The 12,572-nt window shown below is 50.7% G+C and overlaps 1 protein-coding gene across 5 annotated transcripts in view; it reads right to left on the bottom strand.

Moving 5' to 3' along the window:
* The window catches only part of MYH11 (myosin heavy chain 11), a 155,982-nt gene that overhangs the window by 44,661 nt on the left and 98,749 nt on the right, over nucleotides 1-12,572 (bottom strand). For all 5 annotated transcript variants that reach the window (XM_030798022.1, XM_030798026.1, XM_030798025.1 and 2 more), the window contains 7 exons: nucleotides 11,224-11,397; nucleotides 10,137-10,310; nucleotides 7,166-7,280; nucleotides 3,929-4,122; nucleotides 1,857-1,978; nucleotides 1,684-1,753; nucleotides 1,380-1,540 (listed from right to left, as the gene is read on the bottom strand). In XM_030798022.1, coding sequence (XP_030653882.1) covers nucleotides 1,380-1,540; nucleotides 1,684-1,753; nucleotides 1,857-1,978; nucleotides 3,929-4,122; nucleotides 7,166-7,280; nucleotides 10,137-10,310; nucleotides 11,224-11,397 — 1,010 coding nt within the window. The remainder of the gene's footprint in view (nucleotides 1-1,379; nucleotides 1,541-1,683; nucleotides 1,754-1,856; nucleotides 1,979-3,928; nucleotides 4,123-7,165; nucleotides 7,281-10,136; nucleotides 10,311-11,223; nucleotides 11,398-12,572) is intronic.

Genomic DNA, 12,572 nt, shown 5'->3' with positions numbered 1-12,572 from the left:
GTCAAACCTATTCTCTCCTGGGTTGTTTTAGGGATTTCAGACTGTGACCCCGAACCAGCACTCTTCCCATTTAAGGGCTATCGGATTGAGAAATGATAGAACAGTGAACGTAATTCTGTCTTCCATGCTTGGCTGCCATCTTGGACATAGGAAAACTTTAAGAATAAAATTGCCCCAGTTATCCTGGAACCAGGAGACACAGCAACACGGAATTTAGTAACGAAACTTGACAAGTTAGGTCTGTCACAGGAGGACCAAGAGCTCCCAAATCTGGCCTTGACCATCTTGGGTCCATGTGTCAATGAATGAACCTGACACATCAGGGTCCTGCTGGTGAGGATGTGGTCTCTGCCCAGCGACAACACACGCCCCAGAGAGTGACTCCACCTGTCCCTGCAGTCCCTGGGGTGTGACTTTCATTGAGGAACCCGAGCCCTTCCCTGGCTCCCAGTCTTCACAGAACAGCTGGGACATCACACCCTCCAACACCCTGCCTTATAAATCCCACTGGGACATGGGGATCTAGACACGGTCAAGTCCTCTTTCCTCAATGGTTTATCCAATTCTAACATTTCTAGGCCGTGTGCAATGGGTCATGCCTATAATCCCAGCACTTTGGGATGCCAAGGCGGGTGGATCACTTGAGACCAGGAATTTGAGACCAGCCTGGCCAACATGGTGAAACCCTGTCTCTACTAAAAATACAAAAATTAGCCCAGTGTGGTGGCGGGAGCCTCTAATTCCAGCCACTCGGGAGGCTCAGACACGAGAATCGCTTGAGTCCAAGAGGCAGAGGTTGCAGTGAGTTGGGACTGTGCCACTGCACTCCAGCCTGGGCGACAGAGAGAGAGACTCTGTCTCAAAAAGAAAGAAGGAAGGAAGGAAGGGAGGGAAGGAAGGAAGGAAGGGAGGGAAGGAAGGAAGGAAGGAAGGAAGGGAGGGAGGGAAGGAAGGAGGGAGGGCGGGAGGTAAAAACAACAACAATCATTTCTGACCTGAGAACCATGCACTGTTCTAAGCTCTCATCATGCGTTATCTTAGTGACACCTCATGAACAGCTCTCTGAGGTCAAAATGATTATGCTCAGTTTCCAGCTAAAAAACTCGAAGCTCAGAGAGGTAGAATAACTTGCCCAAGGTTCATCAGCAAAAACTGGGGCATCCAGGATGAGAACCCAGGTCTAAAACTCGTTCCTTTCCTGCATTCGTAACCGGTACATTTATTTAAAGTAGAAGCATTTCTTTCCCCTCAAGAAAAGGATGTCACTCAGTCAATGATGCGTCTTAAACAGGTAGCCCCTTAGAATCGCGGAATCAGAACAGAAAGGCCCTGTTTGTGATTTGCGTTTGAGGTATTAGGATGCAGGAAAGCATCTTTACTTTCTGGCCAAGTAGCCACGACACATCGCCTGGAAGGCCATGATGACATCGGTGATCTTCAAATCTCGTTCCTCCTCCAGGTGGGCCAGGACCCCAGTTCGGAAGAAGATTTTGCTCTGCCCTATCCTGTATAAGTTGGGGTCAAGTTCCAGCGCTTTGATCTGCAAAAGGAAGGAAAAGAAGAGCTCTTGATTTCTGCTGTGCCATTTGGCCAGTGATGACATGGGTAAGAACGGTCCTGCCAAGAGCAGCAGGTGGCTTGCGGCCAGAGGTTGGGAGGTCTCTGGTGGACTTCTGGGCTCACCATGAGAATGCAGGCCTGCTTCCCGTCCATGAAGCCTTTGGGGATGGCATTCGCCGCCAGGATCTCGTAGCTTGAAACACAGAGCAGAAGTCACCCCGCGTACCTCCAGCATCCATTCCTCTGCCCAGTCCCGCTCACCCCCTGCCCTACCTGGGCCAGACCATGGGACTTACCGTTGGCGGAACTCCTGGAAGACGATCCGGTTGGGGAAGCCCTGCCGGCAGATGCGAATGCCTTCCAGCACCCCATTGCACCGCAGCTGCTCCAGTACCAGGAACGCATCCAGCTTGCCGGACTGCAAAGGCCAAAGAGGGCAGTGAATCCCTGGGGCCAGGACCCACGGCGCAGCAAAGCCCCAGACCTCCTACCTGGATGACCCCCCTGGCCAGGCCACGAGGGTACCAACAGAAGCACCCAGGGAGGGCTCAGCTGAGGGCCGAGGGGCAAAGCAGTGCCCCCTCTCTGGGTTTTCATCTCTTTGCTTTGGCAATGGCTGCCTCATGATCTCTCTGGTTCTTGGTGACACTAGCATCGCCTGGCTGGAACCTGGGGCTTCCTCCTCATCACCTCCTCTCCCTCACTTCCTGTCCATCAGCAGTTTGATTGCTTCTAGCTCCCAAATATCTCCCAACCCCCCCACTTCTCTTCACCACCATTGTCTCCACTATCTTCTCCTGCCTGGACAACCACGGAAACCACCCACCTGGTCTTCTCTCTCCGGTCTTGCCTCTCCCCTCAATCCCTTTATCCTTTTTATTTTTTGAGATAGGGTCCCATTCTGTCACCCAGGCTGGAGTCCAGTGGCGCGATCATGGCTCGCTGCAGCCTCAAACTCCTGGGCTCAAGTGATCCTCCCAAATCAGCCTCCCAAGTATTTGGGATCACAGGCATGTGCTACCATGCCTGGATAAATTTTAAAAATGTTTTTGTAGATAAAGGGTCTTGCTATGTCGCCCAGGCTAGCCTTGAATACCTGGTCTCAAGTGATCCTCCCACCTCAACCTCCCAAAGTGTTGGGATTATAGGCATGAGCCAGCATATGCCCAGCCCCCTCATTCACTTCCTAAAATGTAAATCTAACCATGACATAGCCCTGCTTAAACACCCCCAAAGGCATGCCTAGAGAGAGAAGGCCAAGCTCCAGAAAGAACCCAAGGAACACCACGATCTAGCCCGTCTACCCATTCAGCCTCATTCCTACCTCACGCCATCTGATTCCTACCTCAAGCCATCACACATTTGCAACATGAAATGACCTATTTAGCATTTTCTTTCCTTTTTTTTTTTTTAGATGGAGTCTCGCTCTGCTGCCCAGGCTGGAATGCAGTGGTGCAATCTCAGCTCACTGCAACCTCCGCCTCCTGGGTTCAAGAGATTTTTGTTTCTCAGCCTCCTGAGTAGCTGGGATTACAGGCATGAGCCACACGCCTGACACTATCTAGCATTTTCTTAACTAGATCCTTCATTTCTCACCTCCACACTCTTGCTTATCCTGGGCCCTCTGCTTATCCTAGGCCCCACCCTGCCTTCCACGTCACCACCAAGTTGATGGCCACACATTCTTAACGTTCAAGTTCACCAGAAGCTTTCTCTGAGTCCTGAGGCTGTGGGAGGAGCCCTGGCTCTTTGGTGTTCTCCTAATTGACCACTTTCCATCACCGTCATCAGCTGTGTGTTTCCCTCTCCCCATGTCTCCCATAACCTCAGCACTACTGGCTTCTTGGAGGCATTCTGTGCTTGGGGGCTGAGGGACCATCCTGTGCATTGTACAATGCTTAGGGCATCCCTGGCCCCTACCCACTAGATGCTGACTAGCAGCCCCCTCCTGGTTGTGACAACCAAAAATGTCTGTAGACATGTCCACATAGAGGACACAATCGCCCCAAGCTGAAGATGCCTGCACCAGTTTATGAGAAACCCACAGGCAAGGGCTACAATTTTTCTAACACTGTCTCCCCGGCACCCAGCACAGGGAGGAGCCCAGTAAATACTTCCTGGGATAATGAATGAACGAGTGGCTGGATGACGCGCACAGCAACTCCACGGCTGAAAAGTCTCTGGATGCATCCTCCCTTCCTCCCTTGCCTCCAGGGATGGGGAATGGGTCCGAGATTCAGATAGCCTTCCCCACATGGCAAATGGGGTCCTCGGGGTGGGTGGGGGCGGAGGGCGCCTGGGGGACACTGTGACCACTTGGGGCAGCCCTGGCTTCTGGGAGCCCCAGGGTCTGGGCGGCGGGCCTCACCCTCTTCTCGTGGTTGGGGATGATGCAGCGCACGAAGTTGGGCGTGGTGTTGCGCAGCGTGGTCATCAGCTTGCCCAGCTGCTCCTTGTACAGCTGCCCCACTGTGCGGAACATGCCCTTCTTGGTCTTGGAGGCGCTGGGCAGCGAGCTCTCCGTCATCTTGGCCATCTGGTCCAGGCCCACGATGCGGTCCACTACGGGGCACAGCCAGGGTGGCATCAGCCTCTGGCCCACTCACCCCTAAATAGGCCAGAGGCCCAGACCCAGCCCCACCCACCAACCTGCCCACTCCAATCTTTCCTTCCATCACCAATGCCTCCTTCGGCAGTCAGGGTTTCCAAGTATTGTCTATTGGGGAAATCCTGAGCGCACCTGAGTGGCAGAAAGAACAAATTCCCTGTGATGGAGTCACGCTGACCTAGGAGTCAAGCCTGCTCTTGCTGTGCACTCGCTGACTAGCCTTGGCTTGGCACCATCCTGTGCCTCAGTCTCCCTTTCTACAAAAGGGAGGTAATAACACCATCTACCTTCTATGGCAGGGATAAGAAAATAAGGCACAGAAGGCACTTATTCCCTGCCAGCCTCCAATCCTTCATCCACCAACAAATAGTTATTGAGGACCTTCTGTGCTCCAGACCCTGGGGACACCGCCGTGAACAAAAGAAGACCCGGCCCTCTCACCCCACTTATATCACAGGGAAGGAGACAGACAGTGATCACAGATGTTAGGTATGGAATATCTTGAGTAGTGAGGTGTGCTTAGAAAAATAAAAATAGGGTAAAGCGGAGAGAGAGTGATGAGGGTGCTCTCTTAGATAAGGAGGTGGTGGGCTCTGCTAAGTTGATATGTGAGCAGAAACCAGTAAGAAATGAGTGGGTAACCATGTAGGTATCCATGGAAGAAATATTCTGAGGCAGAAGATACAGCACACACTCCAAGATAGAAGCCTGGCACATCAGGAAGTGCTCAACAAAAATAGGTATTATTATTATTATTATTATTATATTTTATTGAGACGGAGTTTCACTCTCGTCGGCCAGGCTGGAGTGCAATGGCGTGACCTTGACTCACCACAACCTCTGCCTACCAGGTTCCAGCAATTCTCCTGCCTCAGCCTCCCGAGTAGCTGGGACTACAGGCATGCACCACCACGCCTGGCTAATTTTTTTTGTATTTTTAGTAGAGATGGAGTTTCTCCATGTTGGTCAGGCTGGTCTGGAACTCCCCACTTCAGGTGATTGCCCCACCCTGGCCTCCCAAAGTGCTGGGATTACAGGCGTGAGCCACCACGCCCGGCCATCATCATCATCATCATCATCACCACCACTACCACCACCACCAAGGTTCTGTTTCTACCAGCCCAGCAGGTCCTGCACGTGCCAAGCCCAACCCACAGGCCATGGACGGCACCATTTCTTCACCTTGTACTCAGATTCCATGTAACAATCTTTTTTTTTTTTTGAGACAAAGTCTCACTCTGTCGCCCAGCTGGAGAGCAGTGGTGCGATCTCGGCTCACTGCAACCTTCACCCCCAGGTTCAGGTGATTCTCCTGCCTCAGCCTCCTGAGTAGCTGGGATTAAGGGCACCCACCAGCACGCCTGTCTAATTTTTTTTTGTTTTTATTTTTATTTTTTTATTTTTAATTTTATTTCTTCAAGACAGAGTCTTGCTCTTTTGCCCAGGCTGGAGTCCAGTGGCACAATCTCAGCTCACTGCAACCTGCACCTCCCAGGTTCAAGCAATTCTCCTCCCTCAGCCTCCCGAGTAGCTGAGATTACAGGTGCCCACCACCATGCCCAGTTAGTTTTTGTGTTTTTAGTAGAGATGGGGTTTCACCATGTTGGCCAGACTGGTCTCGAACTCTTGACCTCAAGTGATCCTCCCGCCTCAGCTTCCCAAAGTGCTGAGATTACAGGTGTGAGCCACCGCGCGCAGCCTCATCCTTGTCTCTCTGCTTGTCTTTGAGAGTCTCATCTCTCCTACAAGACTGTGGGTCCCGCAGGGGAGGGACTGCAGGCTTCATCATGTGTCCTGGGGTGACAAAGACCCAGGGTGCGATGCTGTTCCCCAGGCCCAGAGCCTGGCATATGGTTAGGGCACAGCTGGCCCTTCCTGGACCCTTTTTTAGCATACTTAAAACAAGGGAAGACCAGTCCTGTAAGCCCCAGGCCCATGGGCCCTGTGCCAAGAATAAAACCTGCTGTGGACACTGATGGCCAGGGACAAACAGCAAACCCCCTCCCCTCATCATCACTCCAGCAGCTCTTCACAGGAATCATCTATTCACTGGTTCTCAAAGGGAGCCGGAGTGTGGTCCCTAGACCAGCAGCATCGCCTGGGATGAATGTTTTCAGGCCCACCCCATCCCTGACCCCAGACCTGCAGAATCAGATCTTAGGGTAGGCCCAGCCATCAGGGTTTTAAAAAGCCCTCCAAAGAGGGCCAGGCACGGTGGCTCACGCCTGTAATCCCAGCACTTTGGGAGGCTGAGGCGGGTGGATCACCTGAGGTCAGAAGTTTGAGACCAGCCTGGCCAACATGGGGGAACCCTGTCTCTACTAAAAATACAAAAATTAGCCAGGCATGGTGGCGTGTGCCTGTAATCCCAGCTACTTGGGAGGCTGAGGCAGGAAAATCACTGGAACCCAGGAGGTGGAGGCTGCAGTGAGCCAAGATCGCACCACTGCATTCCAGCCTGGGTGACAGAGGAAGACTGTGTCCCTAAATAAATAACGCCCTCCAGGGGGTCGTGATACCTGCTTGAGTTTGAGCACCACTGGTCTAATTTAACCCTCGCAATACCCCTAGTAGAGACAGCAACTATTATTGTGTTTCCTTGTTTTACTAATGAGGACAATGAAGCTTAACGACATTGAGTGACTCATCCAAGACCACAGAGCTAAGAGGTGGCAGAGACAAGATGCAGTGAAGTCTTTCTGACTCTGGACAGGGCAGTCTAACTCCCCGTGCCTAGCGTGCTGTTTCTCCCATCTGTTGCCTGAGCCCTGACCTCAGGACCTCATCCCCTGGGGACATGTAGGATTGAGAGGCTCAGGGACCCCCATTCAGGAAGAGATTGTTTCAACAAGACATCACCAGCACATGCCAATGCTTTTCCTGCCCTGCCCCCATGCTAAGGCCTCCCCTCCTGTGGCAGGTGTGGGAGTCGGGGGACTTGGGTGTTCAATTCTTCAGCTCAAAGCAGAACATGGACCCGAGCAGAGAAGGCCTTACCGTCCTTCCACAGGTCGGCCACAAACTTGTCAGAGGAGGCATTCAGCAGGGAAGTCACGTTGTCATTCAGCGGGTCCATGTTCTTGGTCAGCCAGGCACTCGCATTGTAGTCCACCTGCCAAGGACACCCTGCTGGTCAGAAGCCCTGGGAAACTACAAACGTAGAAACCAAGGCCAGGACCCCAGCCCTCCCATTGTCCTTCCAGATCTTCTGAGATCAGAGAGGAAATGACGTTTATGACCACCATGATGGGACTCCACAAACACCAGTGAAGAGACCAACAGCCCAGGGACCTGTGCCCACGTAGTAGGACATCAGCCAATGATAGCCATTGCTGGGAAAGCCTAGTTTCCAGTCCATATTCTCCTACTAACGCTGCTGTGGTAGCCTCCCTCCTCCTAAGCCAGTACAGTGCCTGTGAGTTACACACGATTAAGAGATTTCATGACAGCAGATACCCTCCCACCGACATGCAAAATTCCCCCCTCATCATCTTCCCAATCATCCTGGTTTAGAAATTAAGCATGGCGGCCAAGTGTAGGGGCTCATGCCCATAATCCCAGGACTTTGGAAGGCCAAGGTGGGTGGATCACTTGAGGTCAGGTGTTTGAGACCAACCTGACCAACATGGTGAAACCCCATCTCTACTAAAAATACAAAAAAAAAAAAAAAAAATTAGCCAAGCATGGTGGTGCACGCCTGTAATCCCAGCTACTAGGGAGGCTGAGGCAGGAGAATCGCTTCAACCTGGGAGGCGGAGGTTGCAGTGAGCTGAGATTGCACCACTGGACTCCAGCCTGGGCGACAGAGTGAGACTCTGTCTCAAAATAAATTAATTAATTAATTAAGCATGACATCCTCTTTTCCACTCTCTAATGAGCACAATTTGTAACTCAGAGATCCTGATACATGGATATACAGAAAAAGGACACATAGGCTTTTTACATTCCTGACTCAAACACTGACCATGCCCAAAGCCCTAATTTTTATTATGGTGAATATTAAATGAAAGGAACTGATAATACAGCATTGCTGGGTTATCATGGGATGTGGGTTATCAGGATAATAGCTAGGCTTGATCTGAGAGAAGACTGAAAATAATAATTAAAAAATCCACTGATGAAGTAGGGGAAAGAAAAGTGTTGTCTCTATATGCTTAAAGGAACATATACCCCCTTGAATATAGGCTAGGAGTTGGGAAACTTTTGGTAAAGGCCCAGATAGTAGATATTTTTGGCTTGGCAAGTCATACAGTGGTGGTTTTTTTTTTTTTTTTTTTTTTTTTTTTTTTGGTTTTTGAGACAGAGTCATTCTCCATTGCCCAGTCTGGAGTGTAGTGGTGTGATCTCAGCTCACTGCAACCTCCACCTTCCTGGGTCAAGCAGTTCTCTTGCCTAAGCCTCCTGGGTAGCTGAGATTACAGGTGCGTGCCACCACGCCTGGCTAATTTTTTTTTTTTTTTTTGTATTTTTAGCAGAGACTGGGTTTCACCATGTTGGCCAGGCTAGTCTCAAACTGCTGACCTCAAGTGATCCACCTGCCTTGGTGCTGGGATTACAGGCGTGAGCCACCACGCCCAGCCAAGTCATATAGTCTTTGTCGCAGCTACTCAACTCTGGTGCTATAGTACAAAAGCAGCCAATCATAGACATTATGTATACAAATGGGCATGGCTGTGTTCCAATAAAACTTTATTTACAATAACAAGCTGTGGGCCAGACTGGACTCTATTGCCAGCCCCTGGTAGAGCGCATTGCCTATTCCCTTGAGGCAGTGGGGGTACTGAGGAGTCAATAGAATACTACAATTCTGCAAGCCACACTAAGCTATGTCCTTTGTACATTATCCAGGACCCTTGAGAGCCATAGGGCAAGGGCCTATACAATAACAGCCAAGGCATGTTGATGATGATGATGATGATGATGATGATGATGATGATGATGAATACAACTATCATAGATTTCCCTGGTCAGAACAGGGTGGCAATAGCAAACTCAAGGCCGTGACATGGGAGATTTTTGTTGAAGCCAGGTGTGGATGTATTAGTCACCCCATTCCAGTTGGCCTCACCTGTTGGGTATAATTTGTAGCAGGAAGGATTTAGAGTCTGTACAAGAAAAGCAGGCTGAGGCCAGGTGCAGTGGCTCGTGCTCATAATCCCAGCACTTCAGGAAGCCGAGGTGGGGGGGATCGCTTGAGCCCAGGAGTTCAAGACCAGCCTGGGCAACATAGCAAGACCCCATCTCTATACATAATTTAAAAATTTAGCTGGGTGGCCAGGCACGGTGGCTCATGCCTGTAATCCCAGCACTTTGGGAGGCTGAGACGAGTGGATCACCTGAGGTCAGGAGTTTGAGACCAGCCTGGCCAACATGGTGAAACCCCTTCTCTACTAAAAAATACAAAAATTAGCTGGGTGTGGTGGCAGATGCCTGTAATCCCAGCTATTTGGGAGGCTGAGGCAGGAGAATCTCTTGAACCCAGAGGCAGAGGTTGCAGTTAGCGGAGATCACGCCATTGCACTCCAGCCTGGATGACAAGAGCCAAATTCCATCTCAAAAAAGAAAAAATAATTTAGCTGGGCATGGTGGCGTACACCTGTAGTCCCAGCTGCTTGGGAGGCTGAGGCAGGAGGATCGTGTGAGCCCAGGAGGTTGAGGCTGTAGTGAGCTATGAGTGAACCACTGCACTCCAGCCTGGGCAACAAAGCGAGACCCTGTCTCCAACAAAAACAGAAAGAAAGAACTTCCTGGACATCACGGTTGGAAAACACGAGAGTGGCTGCAGCTGATGCCTTACAGATGCGTAGAGAAATTACGAATAGGACTTGGTTGGGATTTGCCTTTGCAGTAGCAGATGCCTTTGCAGTTTCCAGGCAGCCCAAGGTTCTGCCACTCTCAGACTATCTCTGTGCTGAGCAGCCACTGGGGCTCCCCTGAGACAGAGTCCCCTGGGCCCTGTGGCTGGTACCTTCCCAGCATAATGGATGATGGAGAACTCAGTCTTGTCCTTGAGCTGCTTGGGCTTCTGGAACTTGGGGTGGCTGCCCTGCTCTGTGCACAGCTTCTCCACGAAAGACTTGTCCGTGGCTTTGGGGAACCAGCACTCCTCATCCAGCAGGGCCAGCACACCTGGAGGGTTGTTCTGTGGGAGACAAGTAGGGCTTGAGTCAGAGAGAACACTGATACTATATTTGCCCACATATAAAGATGAGTTTATGACCCCCATGCTTCCAAATCTACTCTCAAATTATCCTGTGACCAATGGACCAGTATCAGGGATGGAAGGCAGAACATAATGTTTGCTGCAGCCCCCTAGTGGGCAACATGCAGACAACATCATGAAGAGTTCATAATTCTTGCAAATGAATTTGTTGCTTGACTTGAATTCACCTAGGTTCCTGTTAGAAAAGTTTTTTTTGGAGACAGGGTCTCACTCTGTTATCCAGGTTTGAATGCAGTGGTGCAATCTCAACTCACTGCAACCTCTGCCTCCAGGGCTTAAGCAATCCTCCCACCTCAGCCTCCCAAATAGCTGGGAACACAGGCGTGCACCACCAGGCCTGGCTAATTAGTAGAAACCCTGTCTCTACTAAAAATACAAAAGTTAGCTGGGCGTGGTGGTGTGCGCCTGTAGTCTGAGCTACTTGGGAGGCTGAGGCAAGAGGATCACTTCAACCGGGGAGGTGGAGATTGCGCCACTGCACTCCAGCCTGGGCAACAGAGTCAGACCATGTCATTAAAAAAAACAAAAAAACAAAAAACAAATGGCAGAGAAGGAAAGGGAAGGGAAAGACGGTAGGGAAGAAAAAAAGGAAGGAAAAAGAGGATGGAAGGAAGGCGGAAATTAAAGAAAATACCTTTGATATGAAAATGTGGGTTAATGGAAATTATAACAGTTCACAAGGATTCAGCTTACAGCCTTTCAGGACTGGGTGATGGATTGGGTGGGGGGAATGTAATGCGCATGGGGAGAGTGTGGGGTCCACGTCAGCTCCACAGAGGCCGCATACGTGTGCAAGGTGTGATGGAGCCCCGCACGCCCACGTGCCCCTCACCGGCCGCTCGATGAGCTCGATGCAGGGCTGTAGGTCCAGCCCAAAGTCAATGAAGTTCCACTCGATGCCCTCGCGCTGGTACTCCTCCTGCTCCAGGATGAACATGGTGTGGTTGAAGAGCTGCTGCAGCTTCTCGTTGGTGTAGTTGATGCACAGCTGCTCGAAGGAGTTCACCTGAGCACATGGCGTGGGGGTGGGGCGTGAGCATCTTAGTATGAAGTCAGAAGACAAGGAGCCCCACAGAAGCTCCACCTGACAGCACCCTCATGGCTTGCCCATATCCTGTTCTGCCATCCCAGCACCCAGACGGGGCTGAGGCCCCAAAACATGCTGCCTAGAGTCCACCAGGGCTGGCGAAGTTGACATCACATGGCCCTCACTCATCTTAAAGATGCTTATCTCCTCCCTCTGCACAACTATGGATGGACAAACCTCGTAAGGCATGCTACTGCATGTACAAATGTGGAAACATTTTACAGATGTGAAAACAGAGGCACAGAGAGAAAGTGACTCAGTAGTACACCTCTTTCAGGATATCTATCAATCTTAAAACCTCCTGGCCGGGTGTGGTGCTCATGATTGTAATCCCAGCACTTAGGGAGGCCCAGGCGGGAGGATCACTTGAGGTCAGGAGTTTGCGACCGGCCTGGCAAACATAGTGAAACCTCTCTCTACTAAAAATACAAAAATTGGCCAGGCACGGTGGCTCATGCCTGTAATCCCAGCCCTTTGGGAGGCTGAGGCTGGTGGATCACTTGAGGTCGGGAGTTCGAGAGACTAGCCTGGCCAACAGGGTGAAACTCCGTCTCTACCAAAAAAAAAAAAAAAAAGTAGCCAGGCATGGTGGCACTAATCCCAGCTACTTGAGAGGCTGAGGCAGGAGAATCACTTGAACCTGGGAGGTGGAGGTTTCAATAAGCCAAGATTGTACTACTGCACTCCGGCCTGGGCAACAGAGTGAGACTCTGTCTAAAAAAAAAAAAAAAAAAAATTAGCTGGTCATAGTGGTGCGTTCCTGTAGTCCCAGCTACTCAGGAGGCTGAGACAAGAGAATTGCCTGAACCCAGGAGGCAGAGGCTGCAGTGAGACAAAATTGTGATACTGCATTCCAGTCTGGGCAACAGAGCAAGACTCCGTCTCAAAAAACAAAACAAAAACAAAACAAGACAAAAAAAAACCTTCCCTTTCTCTGAGAACTTTTCTCAAACCCATGGGTATGGGATCCAATATCCATGTTTCTACTACATGAGGTATTGCAAGCTCCTGCAAACAGTTCTTGGCTTGGAGGTGACCATGTAGCCCAGTTCAGCTGAGTAAGAGTCAGTAAGACTTAATTCCAAGATTTTGGT

The sequence above is a fragment of the Nomascus leucogenys genome, chromosome 18 (assembly GCF_006542625.1).
Source record: "Nomascus leucogenys isolate Asia chromosome 18, Asia_NLE_v1, whole genome shotgun sequence".
Classification (NCBI taxonomy): domain Eukaryota; kingdom Metazoa; phylum Chordata; class Mammalia; order Primates; family Hylobatidae; genus Nomascus; species Nomascus leucogenys.
Note: the sequence above shows the minus strand (reverse complement) of the source record. Positions and strands in the feature narration are given on the sequence as shown.